At 66.4% G+C, this 13,748-nt stretch overlaps 6 protein-coding genes across 11 annotated transcripts; 3 read left to right on the top strand and 3 right to left on the bottom strand.

Annotated features, from left to right (window-relative positions):
* Positions 1–65: 65 nt before the first annotated feature.
* On the bottom strand, positions 66–602 carry TIMM10 (translocase of inner mitochondrial membrane 10). Its single transcript, NM_001302201.2, has 2 exons — positions 503–602; positions 66–319 (listed from the first exon to the last, which is right to left on the bottom strand). The coding sequence occupies exons 1-2, from the start codon at positions 571–573 to the stop codon at positions 118–120; spliced, it is 273 nt and encodes a 90-aa protein (NP_001289130.1). The 5' UTR covers positions 574–602; the 3' UTR covers positions 66–117.
* A 236-nt stretch (positions 603–838) lies between these two features.
* Positions 839–4,249, top strand: SMTNL1 (smoothelin like 1). Of its 2 annotated transcripts, XM_015286856.4 has the most exons (8): positions 839–1,380; positions 1,846–2,515; positions 2,592–2,772; positions 3,057–3,090; positions 3,231–3,347; positions 3,620–3,722; positions 3,812–3,963; positions 4,038–4,249. In XM_015286856.4, exons 2-8 carry the CDS (start codon positions 1,853–1,855, stop codon positions 4,180–4,182), a joined length of 1,395 nt encoding a protein of 464 aa, XP_015142342.2. In that variant the 5' UTR covers positions 839–1,380; positions 1,846–1,852; the 3' UTR covers positions 4,183–4,249. The 2 variants fall into 2 exon arrangements, with proteins under 2 accessions (XP_015142342.2, XP_046798336.1); XM_046942380.1 differs by lacking the exon at positions 3,620–3,722.
* A 28-nt stretch (positions 4,250–4,277) lies between these two features.
* Positions 4,278–5,685, bottom strand: UBE2L6 (ubiquitin-conjugating enzyme E2L 6). Of its 3 annotated transcripts, none has more exons than XM_025151174.3 (4): positions 5,583–5,685; positions 5,047–5,164; positions 4,583–4,769; positions 4,278–4,512 (listed from the first exon to the last, which is right to left on the bottom strand). In XM_025151174.3, exons 1-4 carry the CDS (start codon positions 5,601–5,603, stop codon positions 4,293–4,295), a joined length of 546 nt encoding a protein of 181 aa, XP_025006942.2. In that variant the 5' UTR covers positions 5,604–5,685; the 3' UTR covers positions 4,278–4,292. The 3 variants fall into 3 exon arrangements, with proteins under 3 accessions (XP_025006942.2, XP_003641380.2, XP_046798340.1); XM_003641332.6 differs by having other exon boundaries at positions 4,293–4,512; positions 5,075–5,164; XM_046942384.1 differs by lacking the exon at positions 5,047–5,164 and having other exon boundaries at positions 4,293–4,512.
* On the top strand, positions 5,324–8,962 carry SERPING1 (serpin family G member 1). Of its 3 annotated transcripts, none has more exons than XM_025151166.3 (8): positions 5,324–5,688; positions 6,164–6,233; positions 6,316–6,811; positions 6,895–7,032; positions 7,104–7,307; positions 7,456–7,598; positions 7,773–7,992; positions 8,352–8,962. In XM_025151166.3, the coding sequence occupies exons 1-8, from the start codon at positions 5,612–5,614 to the stop codon at positions 8,600–8,602; spliced, it is 1,599 nt and encodes a 532-aa protein (XP_025006934.2). In that variant the 5' UTR covers positions 5,324–5,611; the 3' UTR covers positions 8,603–8,962. The 3 variants fall into 3 exon arrangements, with proteins under 3 accessions (XP_025006934.2, XP_025006935.2, XP_040557698.1); XM_025151167.3 differs by lacking the exon at positions 5,324–5,688 and adding an exon at positions 5,783–5,983; XM_040701764.2 differs by lacking the exon at positions 5,324–5,688 and adding an exon at positions 5,783–6,057.
* Positions 8,963–9,068: 106 nt separating this feature from the next.
* On the bottom strand, positions 9,069–10,729 carry YPEL4 (yippee like 4). The gene is made up of 5 exons (XM_003641331.6): positions 10,689–10,729; positions 10,262–10,594; positions 9,862–9,905; positions 9,621–9,729; positions 9,069–9,364 (listed from the first exon to the last, which is right to left on the bottom strand). The coding sequence occupies exons 2-5, from the start codon at positions 10,451–10,453 to the stop codon at positions 9,275–9,277; spliced, it is 435 nt and encodes a 144-aa protein (XP_003641379.4). The 5' UTR covers positions 10,454–10,594; positions 10,689–10,729; the 3' UTR covers positions 9,069–9,274.
* A 536-nt stretch (positions 10,730–11,265) lies between these two features.
* Positions 11,266–13,534, top strand: CLP1 (cleavage and polyadenylation factor I subunit 1). Its single transcript, NM_001012292.2, has 2 exons — positions 11,266–12,012; positions 12,650–13,534. The coding sequence occupies exons 1-2, from the start codon at positions 11,407–11,409 to the stop codon at positions 13,319–13,321; spliced, it is 1,278 nt and encodes a 425-aa protein (NP_001012292.2). The 5' UTR covers positions 11,266–11,406; the 3' UTR covers positions 13,322–13,534.
* The last annotated feature ends 214 nt before the right edge of the window (positions 13,535–13,748 follow it).

The following is a 13,748-nucleotide window of genomic DNA, read 5'->3' as shown; positions in this document are numbered from 1 at the left end:
CGGGACGCCCCCTGACACAGCACCACAGATGGGTTTGGGGGGGCCGAAGGAAGCAGACAGCCGGCCCAGAGCCTCCAGTTTATTGGTGTGGTGGGAAGGGGAGTCCGAAGGGAGGGCTCAGGCGGTGCCTGTGCCCTGCTGCATGCGCTTGAGGAGCTCCTCGTCCTGCAGCGACAGCTCCGTCAGCTTCTTGCCCATCCGCTCGTGGACATCCAGGTACTTGGCCACGCAGCGGTCCAGGCACACGCTCTCGCCCTTCGACAGCTCCGCCTCCTTGTAGTGGGGGGGCACGCACTTGAGGTGGCACGCCTGCGTCATCCTGCGGGGCGGCACCGTCACACCCCGACAGCTCTGCCCGGCACCCCCAGCACCCTCCCCGGCCCCAGCATCCTCAAAGCCCCCGCTGCCCCCACCCACAACGCTCCCGCGCCTCTCGCGCTCCCAGCACCTCCCGCCCACGGGCACTCGCCCAGGCCGCGCCCCGGCCCCTCACGCCGCGCACCGGTTGTACATGTCGGCCATCATGTCCACCTCCAGCTCGGCCGCCAGCTGCTGGGCCCGCAGCGGGTCCATGGCGCTCCCGCACCGCGCTCCCGCAGGATGCACGTGGGACGCGCGCTTCCGCCCACACGCTCGGCCGCTCCGCCCCGCCGCCGGTCTCGGCCAATAGGAGACGGGCGGGGGCGGGACGGCGGCTCGTCCCCAGCGCTGATAGGACGCGGGGAGAGGGGGCGGGGCGGCGGGGGAGCGGCGCGGAGCGGAGCGGCCGCGCGCTTTGGCCGCGATTCGCCCCTAAGGGGTGGGACCAGAGCGGCAATGGGTGGGGACAGCCGAGCGGGGGGCAGGGCCTGGAGCGGGTCCGGCCCGGCCCACGCGTGACCTCCGCGTGTCCCCGCGGATCTGCCCGGCGCGTCTTTGCCCCCCTGTGTCTGTGTCTGCTATGTGTCTGTGTCCCCGTGTCCCTCTATGTGAACGTGCCCCCCCGGCTCAGTGTACCCTGTGCTCCCCGCGTCGCCCTTCTTTCTCATATTTAAGTGTCCCTCGTGTTCCTTCGTGTGTCCCTCTATGTCCCCCCGTGTGCTTGTGGTCCTCATATCCCCCCCACCTGTCACGCTTCCAGGTCCCCCCGTGCCCCCATTTGCACGTGTCTCCCCACGTCCTACGCGTAGCCGTGGTCCCCCCGTCCCCGTGTCCCTGGATCCCCCCTGTGCCCGTGCCATCCTGCAGTCCCCGCCGTCCCCAGGCCCCGCCCGGCCGCCCGCGCCCCCCCGTCCCCTCCCCTCCCCGCGGTGCCCCGCTCCGGCCCCCGGCCCGCCCCGTCGGCGCTGACTGAAGGCGGCACCTGCGGCGGTCACACGGCCGCGGGGCGAGCGGAGCGCGGTGAGCCGGGCTGCGGGGCGCCGGGGGGCTGTGGGGGGCGTAAGGGGTTTGGGGGTGGGAAACGAGGATAGGACGGGATTGGGGGGAGGGGAGGGGGCTCCGGGGTTGGGAACAGGGAGCGGGTTGTGGAATCGGGACTGAGCTGGAGGAGCTGGGAGGGGGCGGGAGGGAAAGCTGAATGGGGAATGGGTTGGGGTGGGGTGTGCAGGGGGGCAGGAGGGGAGTGGGGACAGGAGTGGGGAGTGGGGATTGGGTTGAGGTGGATGGGATGGGATGAGGGGTGGCAGAGGGGGGTCGGGGGTACATAATGGGAATGGGATGGGGAGTGGGGGCTGTGTTGGGGCAGCTGGAGTGGGCGGGCAGGAGGAACGTGGAGGGGGAGAGGAAGGGCAGTGGGATTGCATGGGGTGGAGGCACGGGATGAAGGCACAGCGGACACCTCAGTGACAGCCCTGCCACCCGCAGTAGGAGCATGGAGTCCCCGACAACCGGTGGAGCCCCCGCCCCGAGCGACACTGCCCTGGGTGACCTCACACAGACATCAACAGGGCCCACAGAGGGGATGGGGGGGGGGGACAGCGGGGAAAGCGCGGCACAGGAGGAGCAGGGGGCTGAGGGAGGGGCTGGGGGGGAGGCTGCAGGGGATGCGGGGAGTGAGGGCAAGGCAGAAGCAGCAAAGGATTGTGGGAGTGAGGCTAAGGGGGAGGCAGCAGGGGATGCTGGGAGTAACGCTAAGGGGGAGGCTGCAAAGGATGCTGGGAGTGAGGCTAAGGGGGAGGCTGCAAAGGATGCTGGGAACGAGGCTAAGGGGGAGGCTGCAAAGGATGCTGGGAGTGAGGCTAAGGGGGAGGCTGTAGAGGATGCTGGGAGCGAGGCTAAGGGGGAGGCTGCAAAGGATGCTGGGAGTGAGGCTAAGGAGGAGGTTGCAAAGGATGCTGGGAATGAGGCTAAGGGGGAGGCTGCAAAGGATGATGGAAGTGAGGCTGAGGCAGCAGGGGATGCTGGCAAGGGGCCTGCAGCAGGGCAGGCTGCTGAGCGCGAGGCCGAAGGGCAGGCCAGAGGCAGCGCGGTGCCACAGGAGGAGGCCGAGCCGGGGCCCAGGCCGGTGGCAGCGGGCAGCACCCAAGGCCGGCAGGTGAGAGGAGGCACGACGTGGACGGCAGCAGTGAGATGGTGGTGCGGCCCTGAAGCCACCATGCCTGTGCCCGCAGGAGCCCACCTGGCTGCAGGATGAGGACGATGAGCTGTGGCCCGAGTTCCTGCCCTGCTCGCCCACGGAGGGGCCCACCAGCCCCACCACCCCGCTCTCCCCTGCCTCCCCCGTGTCTCCCACGTTCCCCACGTCTCCCACATCTCCCTCGTCTCCTCCTGTGTCCCCCACGTCCCCCGCAGGTAAGGGCTACACTGGGCGGGGCCCTGAGATGGGCACAGGGATCCCCTCCCAGGGCAGGGGAGGCAAGAGGGGGGCTGGGATGAGGAACGGGGGGATGAGGTGGGTCCTCTCCCAGGGTCTCTTACAGATCCCCATGCACTCTGTAGAGTCCCTCTGTTCCCAGTCCCAGCTGCCCCGTTTGGGATCCCCTGCAGTGCCCCCAGGCACTATGGCTGCCCCAGGAGGGTAGCTCTATGCTGGGTGCCCCCTCTTGTCCTACTGACTCCTCTGCTCTCCCCTGCAGCTGGTAGCACTGAGGGCTCAGGTGGCAGTGAGAGGTGAGAACAGAAGAGCAGCCAGCACCAGGGCTGCCCCGTAGCCCTACCCTGCTGCTGGCATCCCCATACCCAGTTCTCATAGGTGATATCCACAGTGGTGGCCCTGTCCCTGTTCACGGCCACCATCCCTCTGTTCCCAGTGGTGTGTCTGCAGTGGGGCCACGGGGCCGGGTGCCCCCCAGGGTGGCAGCTGTGGGTCGGCCACGAATGAGCAGCCGGGCACATGGACGCAGCGCCATCCTGGAGAAGTTTGGGGGGTGAGTGGGGCCTGGGGAGGTCAGGGTGTGATGAGGACAGTGGGGAGGCCAGGGGACAACGGGAGGCAGTGGAGGAGTATGGGCAATGGGGTGGCTGGAGGGCGTGGGGGAATGGGAAAGCCAAGGGACAGCGAGAGAAATGGGACATTGGACAGCTGGGAGCATGGGGCAGCGGGGGGACATTGAGAGGGACACGGGCACTGAGGATAGCACTGCCCAGTGGCGAGCCCCTGGGGGATACGCACCAATGGGGGACACTGGCTTGGCCACAGGGCAGCCACAGGCCCAGCCCCACACCTGAAGCGTGCGGGGGCCACGGGCTCAGTGAAAGCCATGCTGCTGGAGTGGTGCCGTGCCAGGACACGTGGCTACCAGGCGAGTACTGGGGGACCGGGGGCTGGCAGAGGGCCAGCAGCGTCCTGATCCCCCCCCCCCCCCTCCTCCCCGCTTACCCACCCGCACAGCACGTGGACATCCAGAACTTCTCGGGGAGCTGGAGCAGCGGCATGGCCTTCTGCGCCCTCATCCACAGCTTCTTCCCCGACGCCTTTGACTATGGCAGCCTGGAGCCCCAGGACCGCCGGCGTAACTTCACCCTGGCCTTCACCACCGCAGAGTGAGTGTGTTCCTGTCCCTGTCCCCATCCCCACACCCACCCGTGGGGCAGCCCTGGTGATGCCGGTCCTGCAGGGAGCGTGTCGACTGTGCCCAGCTGCTGGAGGTGGAGGACATGCTGCGGTTGGCGGTGCCGGACGCCAAGTGCATCTACACTTACGTGCAGGAGCTGTACCGCAGCTTGGTGGCCAAAGGGCTAGTGAAAACCAAGAAGCGCTGAGGCCCCCCCAGCCCCATTCCCCACTTTGTCCCCCACCCCCTAGGAGTAAAGGTTTGCGGTGCCATGCCGTGGTGCCTGGTCTCTCGCAGGGACAGCATCACGCAGAGGGGTCACAGGAGTGAGGTAGGAGCTTTATGTACAGGGCGGGGGGCACCGAGGTGGGGGCTCAGGGCCCGGGGGTGTCGGGACGCGGCTCGGCGTAGCGACGGGTGTGCTCCTCTGCCTGGTGCAGGAAGGCCTCGGGCCTCTCGCTCAGCTCGCGGGCCAGCTCGGGGCGCAGCACCCGCTCGGTGCTGGGGTTGTCCAGCAGCAGCAGCAGGTCCTGCAGCACTGTGGGACACGGGGGGAGCATCAGCGAGGGCGCTTGCCATGTCCCCCACCCCAGGCCCCCAGCACCTACCATGCGTGATGCGGGTGAGGGGCTCCCAGCTCTCGGGGGAAGCGATGGGCTGGCACACGGTGCCGTCGGGGCCCACACCGGGGTGGTGGATACCGGTAAGGAGAGTGACACGGGGCGGCACAAGGGGGTAATGTGGGGAGAAGACCAGCTCGAAGCGAAAGGCACCCGCGTTGTAGGGGGGATTGTTCTGCAGCGGCAATGAGAGTGCTTCTTCAGCCTCCAGCTGCCCTACAGGGGCACAGCCCCCCACGGCTGCCCTGCCCCATGCCCTCCCAGGGTGAGTCCCGCCACGTTCCTCTCCCACCCTGCATGGTGCCTCCTAGGGAAGCCCCCCGGGCTTGCCCCAGCAAGGACTCCCTCCGTGTCCCCAGGGCCTCCTTGCACCCCCACCACCCCTGGGACCTCCCTGCGCCCCTCCCACACCCTTTCCCCTGAGGACCCCCCCCCCGTGAGCCCCCCCATACCCCCGTGCCCCAGCCCCCTCGTGCCCACAGGCAGCAGCAGTCCCCTCCAGCGCAGTACGTCACGGTCCACCAACTGCAGGTCGCGGACCCCGCCCCAGCGCCGCACCTCCTCCAGCTCCTGCGGACGGGGTCTGATCAGGGGACGGGGACTGATCAGGGGACGGGGACTCGGGGAGGACACGCCTCCAGGATCAGCCCTGGGGCGGGGCAGCCCACGGTCCCCCCCAAAATGGGCTGTGTCAACCACCAGATCACGCCCCCGAACGGGCGGTCTCACCCTTCGGGACGCGCCGCCTCGCCGTGCGGTCGCCGTCGGGGAAACGAAAGCGGAACCGCCGCACGGGCGCCCGGGATGCTGCGCGCCCCGCCGTTGGCATCCGCGCCCCCCGCACGGAGTACTGCCGCCCCGCACCCCGGCACCGGGTCTCCGCACCCCGACACGAGCACGGCCCCGCCGCCCCGCCGCCCCGGTCCGGCCCCCCAGGCTGGGTGCCGATAGCGGGGCGTCCCCCCCGCTCACCCCGCGCCCCACGCACCATAGCGAGCCGCCTGCTCATGGCCAGGGATGTCCGGTGCAGTGATGCCCGGTGCCGCCGCTGCTGGGTGGGACGTCCCGGGGCCGCCCTCTCTGGGAGAGGCGGGGTATGAGGCTGCGGCCCCTCCCCGAAGGCAGAGTGGGTGGGTGGGTGAGTGGGTGGGGAGGTGGGGGCGGGTCCTTCGGCGAGGGGCGGGACGCAGGGCTGAGCCGTACGGGGCCGGGAGCTGCGCTCCAGCCGGGTGCCCCCGCCAAGCCTGGCCCCCAAGCACCTTCCGGCTGATTTACGGGAAGCCTCTATGGCCTCCCGCCCTCCTTAATCTTTAACCACGGAGGCCTGGGTCCGGCCAGTTCCTCCCCGCGGCCGGCCGGACACTTGGGGAGCGACCTAACGGGCACCAGGTGGGCCCGGGGTGCTGCCCCTCCATCACACGGGGCTGGTGGGGGTGTCGTGCACGGAGCACCTGGTGCTCAGGGTGTGTGGTTTGTGGGTATGGGGAACGGGGTGCTGGGAACGGGGTGTTGGGTGCGGGGGGGGCACTGGGTGTCCGGCTGGTACTTTGACCAATGCTTGCCCACCAGGTTGCTCACCATGAAGCTCTGCCTGCTGCTGGTGTGCCTGGTGGCCACGGTCACGGCCACTGTCACCCCGGTAAGTGTGGCACGAGGACGCGGACTCCCTGCAGCCAGGTGCCCCCCCCCCTGCCCACCCTCACCGGTGTCCCCGTGCCCAGGTGTCCACGCCAGAGACCACTCCTTCTGGAAGGGTGAAGCCTATCAGACTGCAGCCAGCACAGACGGTATTCCCACGTCTGTGGGACACGGGGACACCAACCCAGCCTGTGCCCAGCTCCAATGCCAGCACCACGGAGGAACCCAGCCTGGGTGCCGTGTTGGAGGCCTTGGAGCCTCTGGGCCCTGTGGAATTTGTGGCAGCACCCGAGGAGTCTGGAACCGCCGCCAACGGGAGCGTGGCCACACCTGAGCCTGAGACCACCACGGGTCCCCCCAGCACCCCTCCAGACACAATAAATCCACCGTGCCCTGGGGACGAGGAGCCGGCCGAGACCTGCTGGGCACCAACGAGGGAGCAGAAGGAGGAGGTGGCCATGGCGCTGGGCACTTTCGCCCTACGCTTCTACCAGCACATGGCAGAGTCTGCCAAACCCGACACCAACCTGCTCTTCTCCCCCGTCAACGTGGCCCTGGGGCTGTCACACCTCCTGCTGGGTGAGGGGCTTCCCGTGGTGCAGCCCACACACCCACGGCCCTCCCGGCTGCCAGGCCCCGCTGAGCCTCACTATTGCCCTCAGGTGCCCGCGGTGAGACCCAGCAGCGCCTGGCTGCCATCCTGGGGTACCAGCCAGGGCTGGCCTGCGTGCACAGCGCCCTGCAGCAGCTTGTCAATGTGTCAGGGCTGCTCTCCGCCACAGAGATCTTCCACCACCCAGGTAAGACAGACGCCGGCAGGGAGGAACAGCGGGGTGGGCAAGGGGGTGACATCATCCATGCTACCATGCAGACCTGCACCTCCGACCCCGCTTCTTGAATGAGTCGTGGCGCTTCTACAAAGCCCGGCCACGGGAGCTGAGTGGTAACGAGAGCCTGGACTTGCAGCGCATCAATGAGTGGGTGCGCAAGGCCACACACGGGCTTGTGCCCCAGCTGCTGTCCCAGCTGCCTGATGAGCCTCGCCTGGTGCTGCTCAGCGCTGTCCACTTCCAGGGTATGGCGCAGTTCCCAGGGTCTATCCAGGATCTGCCCTGAGATCCACCTTGGGAGCCACCTCGGGATCTACCAACCTTCGTTCCTCCATCCCTGGGTGGCCCTCAGCCCCACAACACCCCCACCGCATGGGCACTGTGTCCCTGCAGCCCGGTGGCAAAAGCCATTCAAGACCAAGCATACGGTGCTGCTGCCCTTCATGCGCCACGGGCACCGGCCAGTGGACGTGCTCACGATGACCAGCAAGAAGTATCCCGTGGCCTCCTTCACTGACCCCCGCCTGCAGGTTCAGGTACTGCATCCCCGTGCTCGTGTAGCATGATGTCACGGCGTGATGTCACTGCTGTGGCACGGAAGGGACGTGCCAGGTGGTGACGTCATCCCTGGAGCACGGATGGGAAGCTAGGCTATGGCATCGCTCCCATGGCACTGAATGAGGACGCCAGGCTATGATGTCACACTGCAGGTGGGGCGGCTGGAGCTGAGTGGGGGGCTGAGCCTGGTGGTACTCGTGCCGCGGGGACCCCCGGAGGCACTGGAGGCTGTGGAGCGAGCGCTGGACCCCCCCACCTTCCTGGCACTGCTGCAGCGGGCAGCCAACACCCCCGTGCGCCCTACTACCGTGGCCCTGCCACGCCTGCACCTCGACCTCGCCGTGGACGTGGTGGCCAAGGTGCACGACATGGGTAAGGCATCCCCCCACCCCTGCCTGTGCTGGAGCGATGTCACCTCCTGCACGTAAGGTGCCAGATGGTGACATCGCTCCCTGAGGTAGGTCCCCTGCACCTTTCCCCTGCAACCTCAGTGACACCAGTGCCCCCCGTGTTTCTAGTGTTTTTACATACCTGTGCCCATTGGTTCTCTGGTGGCCCCAGTGGCTTCAGTATTCCCATGTCCCTCCAAGTCCCCCACGTCCCTTTGTATCCCCTGCTGTTTGCCATTCCCCCCCCCCTTGTTCCTGGTGTCCTTTGGTTTCCCCTCGTTCCCCTGCCCATCCCCTGCTGTCTCCATGCCATGGCGATGGCACTGAGTCTGGTCGCTGCAGACTTTGGGCTGTTCCTGGATGCGGAGCTGTGTGGGCTGGCACAGGGCCCAGAGGTGGCAGTGGACGCAGCGCAACACCGGGCTGTGCTGACGCTGGACGAGAAAGGCGTGGAGGCAGCGGGTGCCATGGCCACCTCATTGGCCCGCATAGCTCTGCAGCTGGAGGCTTTGCAGCCCTTCCTCTTCGTGCTCTGGGATGAAGGCAATGCCATCCCTCTCTTCATGGGACGCCTTAGTGACCCCCAGGCCTGATGCCTGCCCCCTCCTTCCTCGCCTCCATTTCTTCCCTCCCTCCTTCTTTTATCCCTGCCTTCTCTTCTTCCCCCTTCCACCTCTCTCTCCCTCTTCCCATTCCTCTCTCCCTGCTTCCCCATATCTTCTCTCCCTCTCCTCCCTCCTTCCTTCCTTCCCTCTTCACTCCATCTTTCTTTCTTCCAACCAACCTCCCTCTTGCAACAACCCTCCAGCCACATCCTTCTTTTCTCCCTTCTCCCTCCCACACTTCCCAATTCCTCCTCCCCCATTGGGTGCTCCTGGCCCCCCAGCAGCTCCTGTGCCTCTGTTCCCCCCATCAGCTCTGGGCCTGAGGCCCCAATAAAAGCTTTGAGTCACTGACTGGCTCCTGTTGGAGGGGGAACACTATTGTTGCCGGTGTGCCAGGTGCTGTCCCCCTGGCGCTGCCACCACCCCCTGGCACTCCAAGGTGACACTTGACATCTTCCTACAAAAAGCTTTTATTCCACTAGAAAAGCTGCCCGCAGCCTCTGTGTGCTGGTGACGGGCCCCGTGCCCCCACCCCGTCGGGTGGCACAGGCTGGCATGGGGTGCCCCCACTGAAGAGCAAAGTGGGGAGGGCCCATGTCAGTAGTCCAGTGCCAGGTGCCTGCCAGGGTAGGTGCCGCTGTGGTGTCCCTGCCATGCTGCTCAGTCCCAGCCGTTCTCCTTCACCATGTGTGACATCTCGATGATAAACTTCCCCTCCTTGTACTTCTGGCTGCTCTCGAATGCCTGCTCCTGTGGGGACGGCAGCCTGAGCCCCCCCCAGGGCCCAGGTCACAGGACACATGCCATGGATTTGGGGTCCCAAGGCAACCATTGTGGGTTTGGGGTGCCCTCACAGTGGGCTGCAGCAGGGCTTTGGGTAACCCAGTGGGATTTGTGGTGCCATGGGCTCAGAGTGCCCGTATCATGTCTTTGGGATGCCCAGGCCAAAGGGTTGGGGTGCCAGGGTGACGCCCACCCCCAGGTTGGGCGTGCCAGGGGCACTCACGTATTTCCAGCCCAGGGTGGTTTTGCAGCTCTCGCAGAAGATGTCAGCCACAGAGTGGAGCCCAGTGAGCAGCAGGCGCTGTTCGGCTGGGCCGCAGCCCACGTTAACCCTGCACCAGACAGGGTGTTGTGGGCATGGCTGGGGATGTTCCTTCGACCTTCTCCAGGACAAGCAGCCCTGGATGGGTGATAGCTCGCCCCATCCCCCCTCCCAGCGTCCCATCCCCCACCGCAGTACTCACACCGAGTTGAACAGGTAGGCACGGCCATGGCTGCCCTGGAAGGACTGCAGGGACACAACGTGACTCAACCCAGCGTCCCTTGTGCCACCCCCACCCCCTCCTCCATCACCACCATGCCACCGCGGGGAGGCTCTCTGCCATGGGGACACTGTGGGCAGTACAGGCACAGGGGAACACCTGGCACTCTCGGGACATCGTGGAGGGGACGCTGCAGAGGGGACGCTGTGGAGGAGACAGCGTGTGGGGACAGCGTGGAGGGCACATCACAAGAGAGGACAGACACCACTGCCCTGGGGACACCCTGGGGGGACGCTCACTATTTCCCAGGGACACCGCAGAGGGGAAGATGGCCACCCCAGGGCCCCGGGGCGGGGAGGTGACGCGGGCGCAGAGGGGGCACCTTGGAGATGAGCTCCTCGTGCCTGGCCAGGTGCGCACGGCAGTGTATGCAGCTGTAGGTGCGGTGGGAGCGCGGTAAGTAGCTGTGGAAGGTCCGGGGAGGCAGACGAGCGGTGGTGGGGACCCGGTGACGGCGGGCGGGGGGCACGGCGGGTGGCAGAGCCCCGGGGGGCCGCGGGGGTGCGGGGGGCATGGTGCAGCCCCCGCACAGCCTCTCGCAGGGGAAGAAGCAGCGCAGCAGCGTGCTGAGAGCCGTTGTCCCTCCGGGACCGGAGGTGGGGCGCGGCTGCCCAGGGCCCCCCCGGGTGAGAAGCGGGCGGTAAGGGGGGACGGCCTGCGAAGGGTTAAGCGGGATGGGGTGAGGATGGGGCAGCGCCGTGCCCCCCGGCACCGCCGTACCCCCCCCGCCCCCGTGCCCCTCAGCTCACCGCCTGCCGTTGTCCCCGCTGCCGCTGTCCCCGGTGCCGGTGCGGGGCGGGGGCACCAGGCGGCCGCGGAGGGGGTGGGGGGGGAGGGAGGGGAGAACCGCACGCCCGGGGACTGCATCACGGCGCCGTGACTCATTGCTCGGCGTCACCGCCCGCACCCCGCGCCGAGACGTCACCGCCCGGCAGCACTACGTCACCGCTGCCCCCGGGACCGAGCTGCGGGCGCTCTCCCGGGTCCCGCGCACCGCTGAGGGACCCCCTGGGCGGCTGCAGCGAGTCCGGGGCGGGAGGGGATCGCCGCTCCCGGCGTGCTTGTGGCACGTAGCGGGGCCGGGGGCAGTGAAATAGGGGAGAGGCCATGGCCACGGTCCCCCGGTAGGCGCTATGCAGATGAGATGCAGACGAACACCGGGGAGCGGCGCGCCGCAGCACGCCAGGACTGCATCCCCCAGCAGGCCCCACGCGGCTGCCATGGCAACGCCCCGCGCGCTCCCGCTGATGGAGCGGGCGAGTGGGCAGCGCTCTGACCTCACTTCCGGCGCTTGTCTGACCTCACTTCCGTCGCGTTTTGCGACGCACCGGAAACGCGACAGCCCTGCTAGAGTCCCGGTAGGCGCGCGGAACAGCTGTAGGTGCTGTCAGGTACTGTCTGTTGCCCGGCCCCGGGCTCAGGGTCCATCCCTACCGCAGTGGGCGGTAGGGTCGGGCCGGGTCCGCGATGGCGGATGATGGCGGCGATGAGAAGAAGCAGGTGGCAAAATTCGAGCTCGAGCGGGAGACAGAGCTGCGTTTCGAAGTGGAGGCCTCGCAGACGGTGCAGATGGAGCTGCTCACCGGCATGGCTGAGGTGTTTGGCACCGAGCTCACCCGCAACAAGAAATTCACCTTTGACGCCGGTGCAAAGGTGGCCGTCTTCACCTGGCACGGCTGCACCGTGCAGCTCAGCGGGCGCACCGAGGTGGCGTATGTCTCCAAGGACACCCCCATGCTGCTCTACCTCAACACTCATACGGCCCTGGAGCAGATGCGGCGGCAGGCAGAGCGCGAGGACGAGCGGGGGCCCCGTGTCATGGTGGTGGGCCCCACCGATGTGGGCAAGTCGACCGTGTGCCGCCTGCTGCTGAACTATGCTGTACGCCTGGGGCGCCGGCCCACCTTTGTGGAGCTGGACGTGGGGCAGGGCTCCGTCTCCATCCCCGGCACCATGGGAGCCCTCTACATTGAGCGGCCGGCTGACGTGGAGGAGGGCTTCTCCCTGCAGGCCCCGCTGGTCTACCACTTTGGCTCCACCACACCTGGCACCAACATCAAGCTCTACAACAAGGTGAGCACGTGGAGTCCCTAGTATGTCATCTTGTGGTTGGCCCTGCTTGGGTGGAGGCTCCAGGGAGTCCTGTGAGTCAGGGATTTCCCAGCTAGTCCTATTGTTGTATAAAACCATGGTGCAATACTGAGTTAAGCACTGAGGTCCAACAAAAACATGAAGGGTAAAAAGCTGGTCCAAATCCCCAGCGTCCTTCTCTGCCTGCAGTTTGGTGATGGTTAGAAGCCCCTGTTTGGATGAAGGTTGCCCTCAGCCCCATGCTTGCCCTTGTCCTGTCTGTGGGACATTGGGGGGTAGCTCTGCTGATGTGGTCAAGCAGCCTATGGTGCGCGTAATGTGCTTTATGGACAGCTTCAGCACTGAATGTGGCTGCCGCCCCTTTGTGGCTATCAGTTGGGAGGTGGGCAAGGAAGGATTTCAGCCCAAGTGGCTGCCTATGGCCCAGGCATTGCCTCTGCCTCTTAGCACTAAATAAACCTGCTGAGTGAGTTAGGACCATTGCCTATGGTTGCTGTATCCCTAAGAATGGGACAGGTCCTCATCACATGGCCTCCAGCTGCGTTGATGTCTTTTGGGAACAGAAACATCCCTCTCGACCCCATGCGCTTTATCCTCGTGTCCCGATATCTGTCTGCAGATCACGTCCCGCCTGGCTGATGTCTTCAACCAGCGATGTGAAGTGAACCGCCGTGCATCGGTCAGTGGCTGCGTCATCAACACGTGCGGCTGGGTGAAGGGCTCAGGCTACCAGGCACTGGTGCACGCCGCCTCGGCGTTTGAGGTAGACGTGGTGGTGGTGCTGGACCAGGAACGGCTCTACAACGAGCTTAAGAGGGACCTACCCCACTTTGTGCGCACTGTTCTGCTCCCCAAATCCGGCGGGGTGGTGGAGCGCTCCAAAGACTTCAGGCGGGAGTGCCGAGATGATCGCATCAGGGAATATTTCTATGGCTTCCGGGGCTGCTTCTACCCCCACGCCTTTGACGTCAAGTTCTCTGATGTTAAGATCTACAAGGTGGGGGCTCCCACCATCCCCGACTCCTGCCTGCCGCTGGGCATGTCGCAGGAGGACAACCAGTTGAAGCTGGTGCCCGTGACGCCAGGGCGGGACATGGTGCACCACCTGTTGAGCGTCAGCATGGCCGACAGCCCCGACGACAACATCTCAGAGACCAGCGTGGCTGGCTTCATCGTGGTCACCGGCGTAGACCTGGAGCGCCAGGTCTTCACTGTGCTCTCGCCTGCCCCTCGCCCACTGCCCAAGAACTTCCTCCTCATCATGGACATCCGCTTCATGGACCTGAAGTAGCTCCAGCAGGGATGGGGCAAGGAGTCCTGGGCAGAGGGGACACGTGGGGCTGTCCGTGTGCATCCACGCGTAGCCCAGCACTTGTTCTTTGCCCAGCAGCTTTCAGGCCCTGGGTTTGTGCCCTTGTGCCAGCGGGCGCAGCTGGTGCGGGAGGCCACCTCTCGTTTTTATATCCTTTTGTAACATTTGTTATTAAATCTCACAGCCCTTCGGCTCTGTGCTTTCCTGCTGCTTTCTGTGTCGGCCACGGGATGGAGGGACGGGCCCCTGGGTGCTGACCCGACCCCCCCCCCCCCGTGGATGCTGAACAGGGACCCCAGGCCTATCACAGGAAGACGATTGACCAAGGCGAAGCAGGGCGGAAGACGCTCCTTTTCCTCCGCTCCGCGGACACGCATGGGCTGGGCTGGGCTGGGCTGGGCTGGGC

Source organism: Gallus gallus, chromosome 5 (assembly GCF_016699485.2).
Source record: "Gallus gallus isolate bGalGal1 chromosome 5, bGalGal1.mat.broiler.GRCg7b, whole genome shotgun sequence".
In the NCBI taxonomy this organism is placed as follows: Eukaryota; Metazoa; Chordata; class Aves; order Galliformes; family Phasianidae; genus Gallus; species Gallus gallus.
The sequence above is the reverse complement of the archived record's forward strand: the minus strand, read 5'-3'. Positions and strand labels throughout refer to the sequence as shown.

What these genes read in the sequence shown, in the direction of transcription:
- TIMM10 (NM_001302201.2), bottom strand. Translation starts at nt 573, where the DNA reads ATGGACCCGCTGCGGGCCCAGCAGCTGGCGGCCGAGCTGGAGGTGGAC. An exon ending in ATGGCCGACATGTACAACCG is followed by an intron (nt 320 to 502) that starts GTGCGCGGCGTG and finishes GCCGCCCCGCAG; the next exon opens with GATGACGCAGGCGTGCCACC.
- SMTNL1 (XM_015286856.4), top strand. Translation starts at nt 1,853, where the DNA reads ATGGAGTCCCCGACAACCGGTGGAGCCCCCGCCCCGAGCGACACTGCC. An exon ending in ATCCTGGAGAAGTTTGGGGG is followed by an intron (nt 3,348 to 3,619) that starts GTGAGTGGGGCC and finishes GCTTGGCCACAG; the next exon opens with GGCAGCCACAGGCCCAGCCC. An exon ending in CCAGGACACGTGGCTACCAG is followed by an intron (nt 3,723 to 3,811) that starts GCGAGTACTGGG and finishes CCACCCGCACAG; the next exon opens with CACGTGGACATCCAGAACTT.
- UBE2L6 (XM_025151174.3), bottom strand. Translation starts at nt 5,603, where the DNA reads ATGAGCAGGCGGCTCGCTATG. An exon ending in TGAGCAGGCGGCTCGCTATG is followed by an intron (nt 5,165 to 5,582) that starts GTGCGTGGGGCG and finishes CCCCGTCCGCAG; the next exon opens with GAGCTGGAGGAGGTGCGGCG. An exon ending in GAGGGGGCTGGGGCACGGGG is followed by an intron (nt 4,770 to 5,046) that starts GTATGGGGGGGC and finishes TTGCCGCTGCAG; the next exon opens with AACAATCCCCCCTACAACGC.
- SERPING1 (XM_025151166.3), top strand. Translation starts at nt 5,612, where the DNA reads ATGTCCGGTGCAGTGATGCCCGGTGCCGCCGCTGCTGGGTGGGACGTC. An exon ending in TCACGGCCACTGTCACCCCG is followed by an intron (nt 6,234 to 6,315) that starts GTAAGTGTGGCA and finishes CCCCGTGCCCAG; the next exon opens with GTGTCCACGCCAGAGACCAC. An exon ending in GGCCAAGGTGCACGACATGG is followed by an intron (nt 7,993 to 8,351) that starts GTAAGGCATCCC and finishes TGGTCGCTGCAG; the next exon opens with ACTTTGGGCTGTTCCTGGAT.
- YPEL4 (XM_003641331.6), bottom strand. Translation starts at nt 10,453, where the DNA reads ATGCCCCCCGCACCCCCGCGGCCCCCCGGGGCTCTGCCACCCGCCGTG. An exon ending in ACGAGGAGCTCATCTCCAAG is followed by an intron (nt 9,906 to 10,261) that starts GTGCCCCCTCTG and finishes GTGTCCCTGCAG; the next exon opens with TCCTTCCAGGGCAGCCATGG. An exon ending in GCCTACCTGTTCAACTCGGT is followed by an intron (nt 9,730 to 9,861) that starts GTGAGTACTGCG and finishes TGTCTGGTGCAG; the next exon opens with GGTTAACGTGGGCTGCGGCC.
- CLP1 (NM_001012292.2), top strand. Translation starts at nt 11,407, where the DNA reads ATGGCGGATGATGGCGGCGATGAGAAGAAGCAGGTGGCAAAATTCGAG. An exon ending in ACATCAAGCTCTACAACAAG is followed by an intron (nt 12,013 to 12,649) that starts GTGAGCACGTGG and finishes ATCTGTCTGCAG; the next exon opens with ATCACGTCCCGCCTGGCTGA.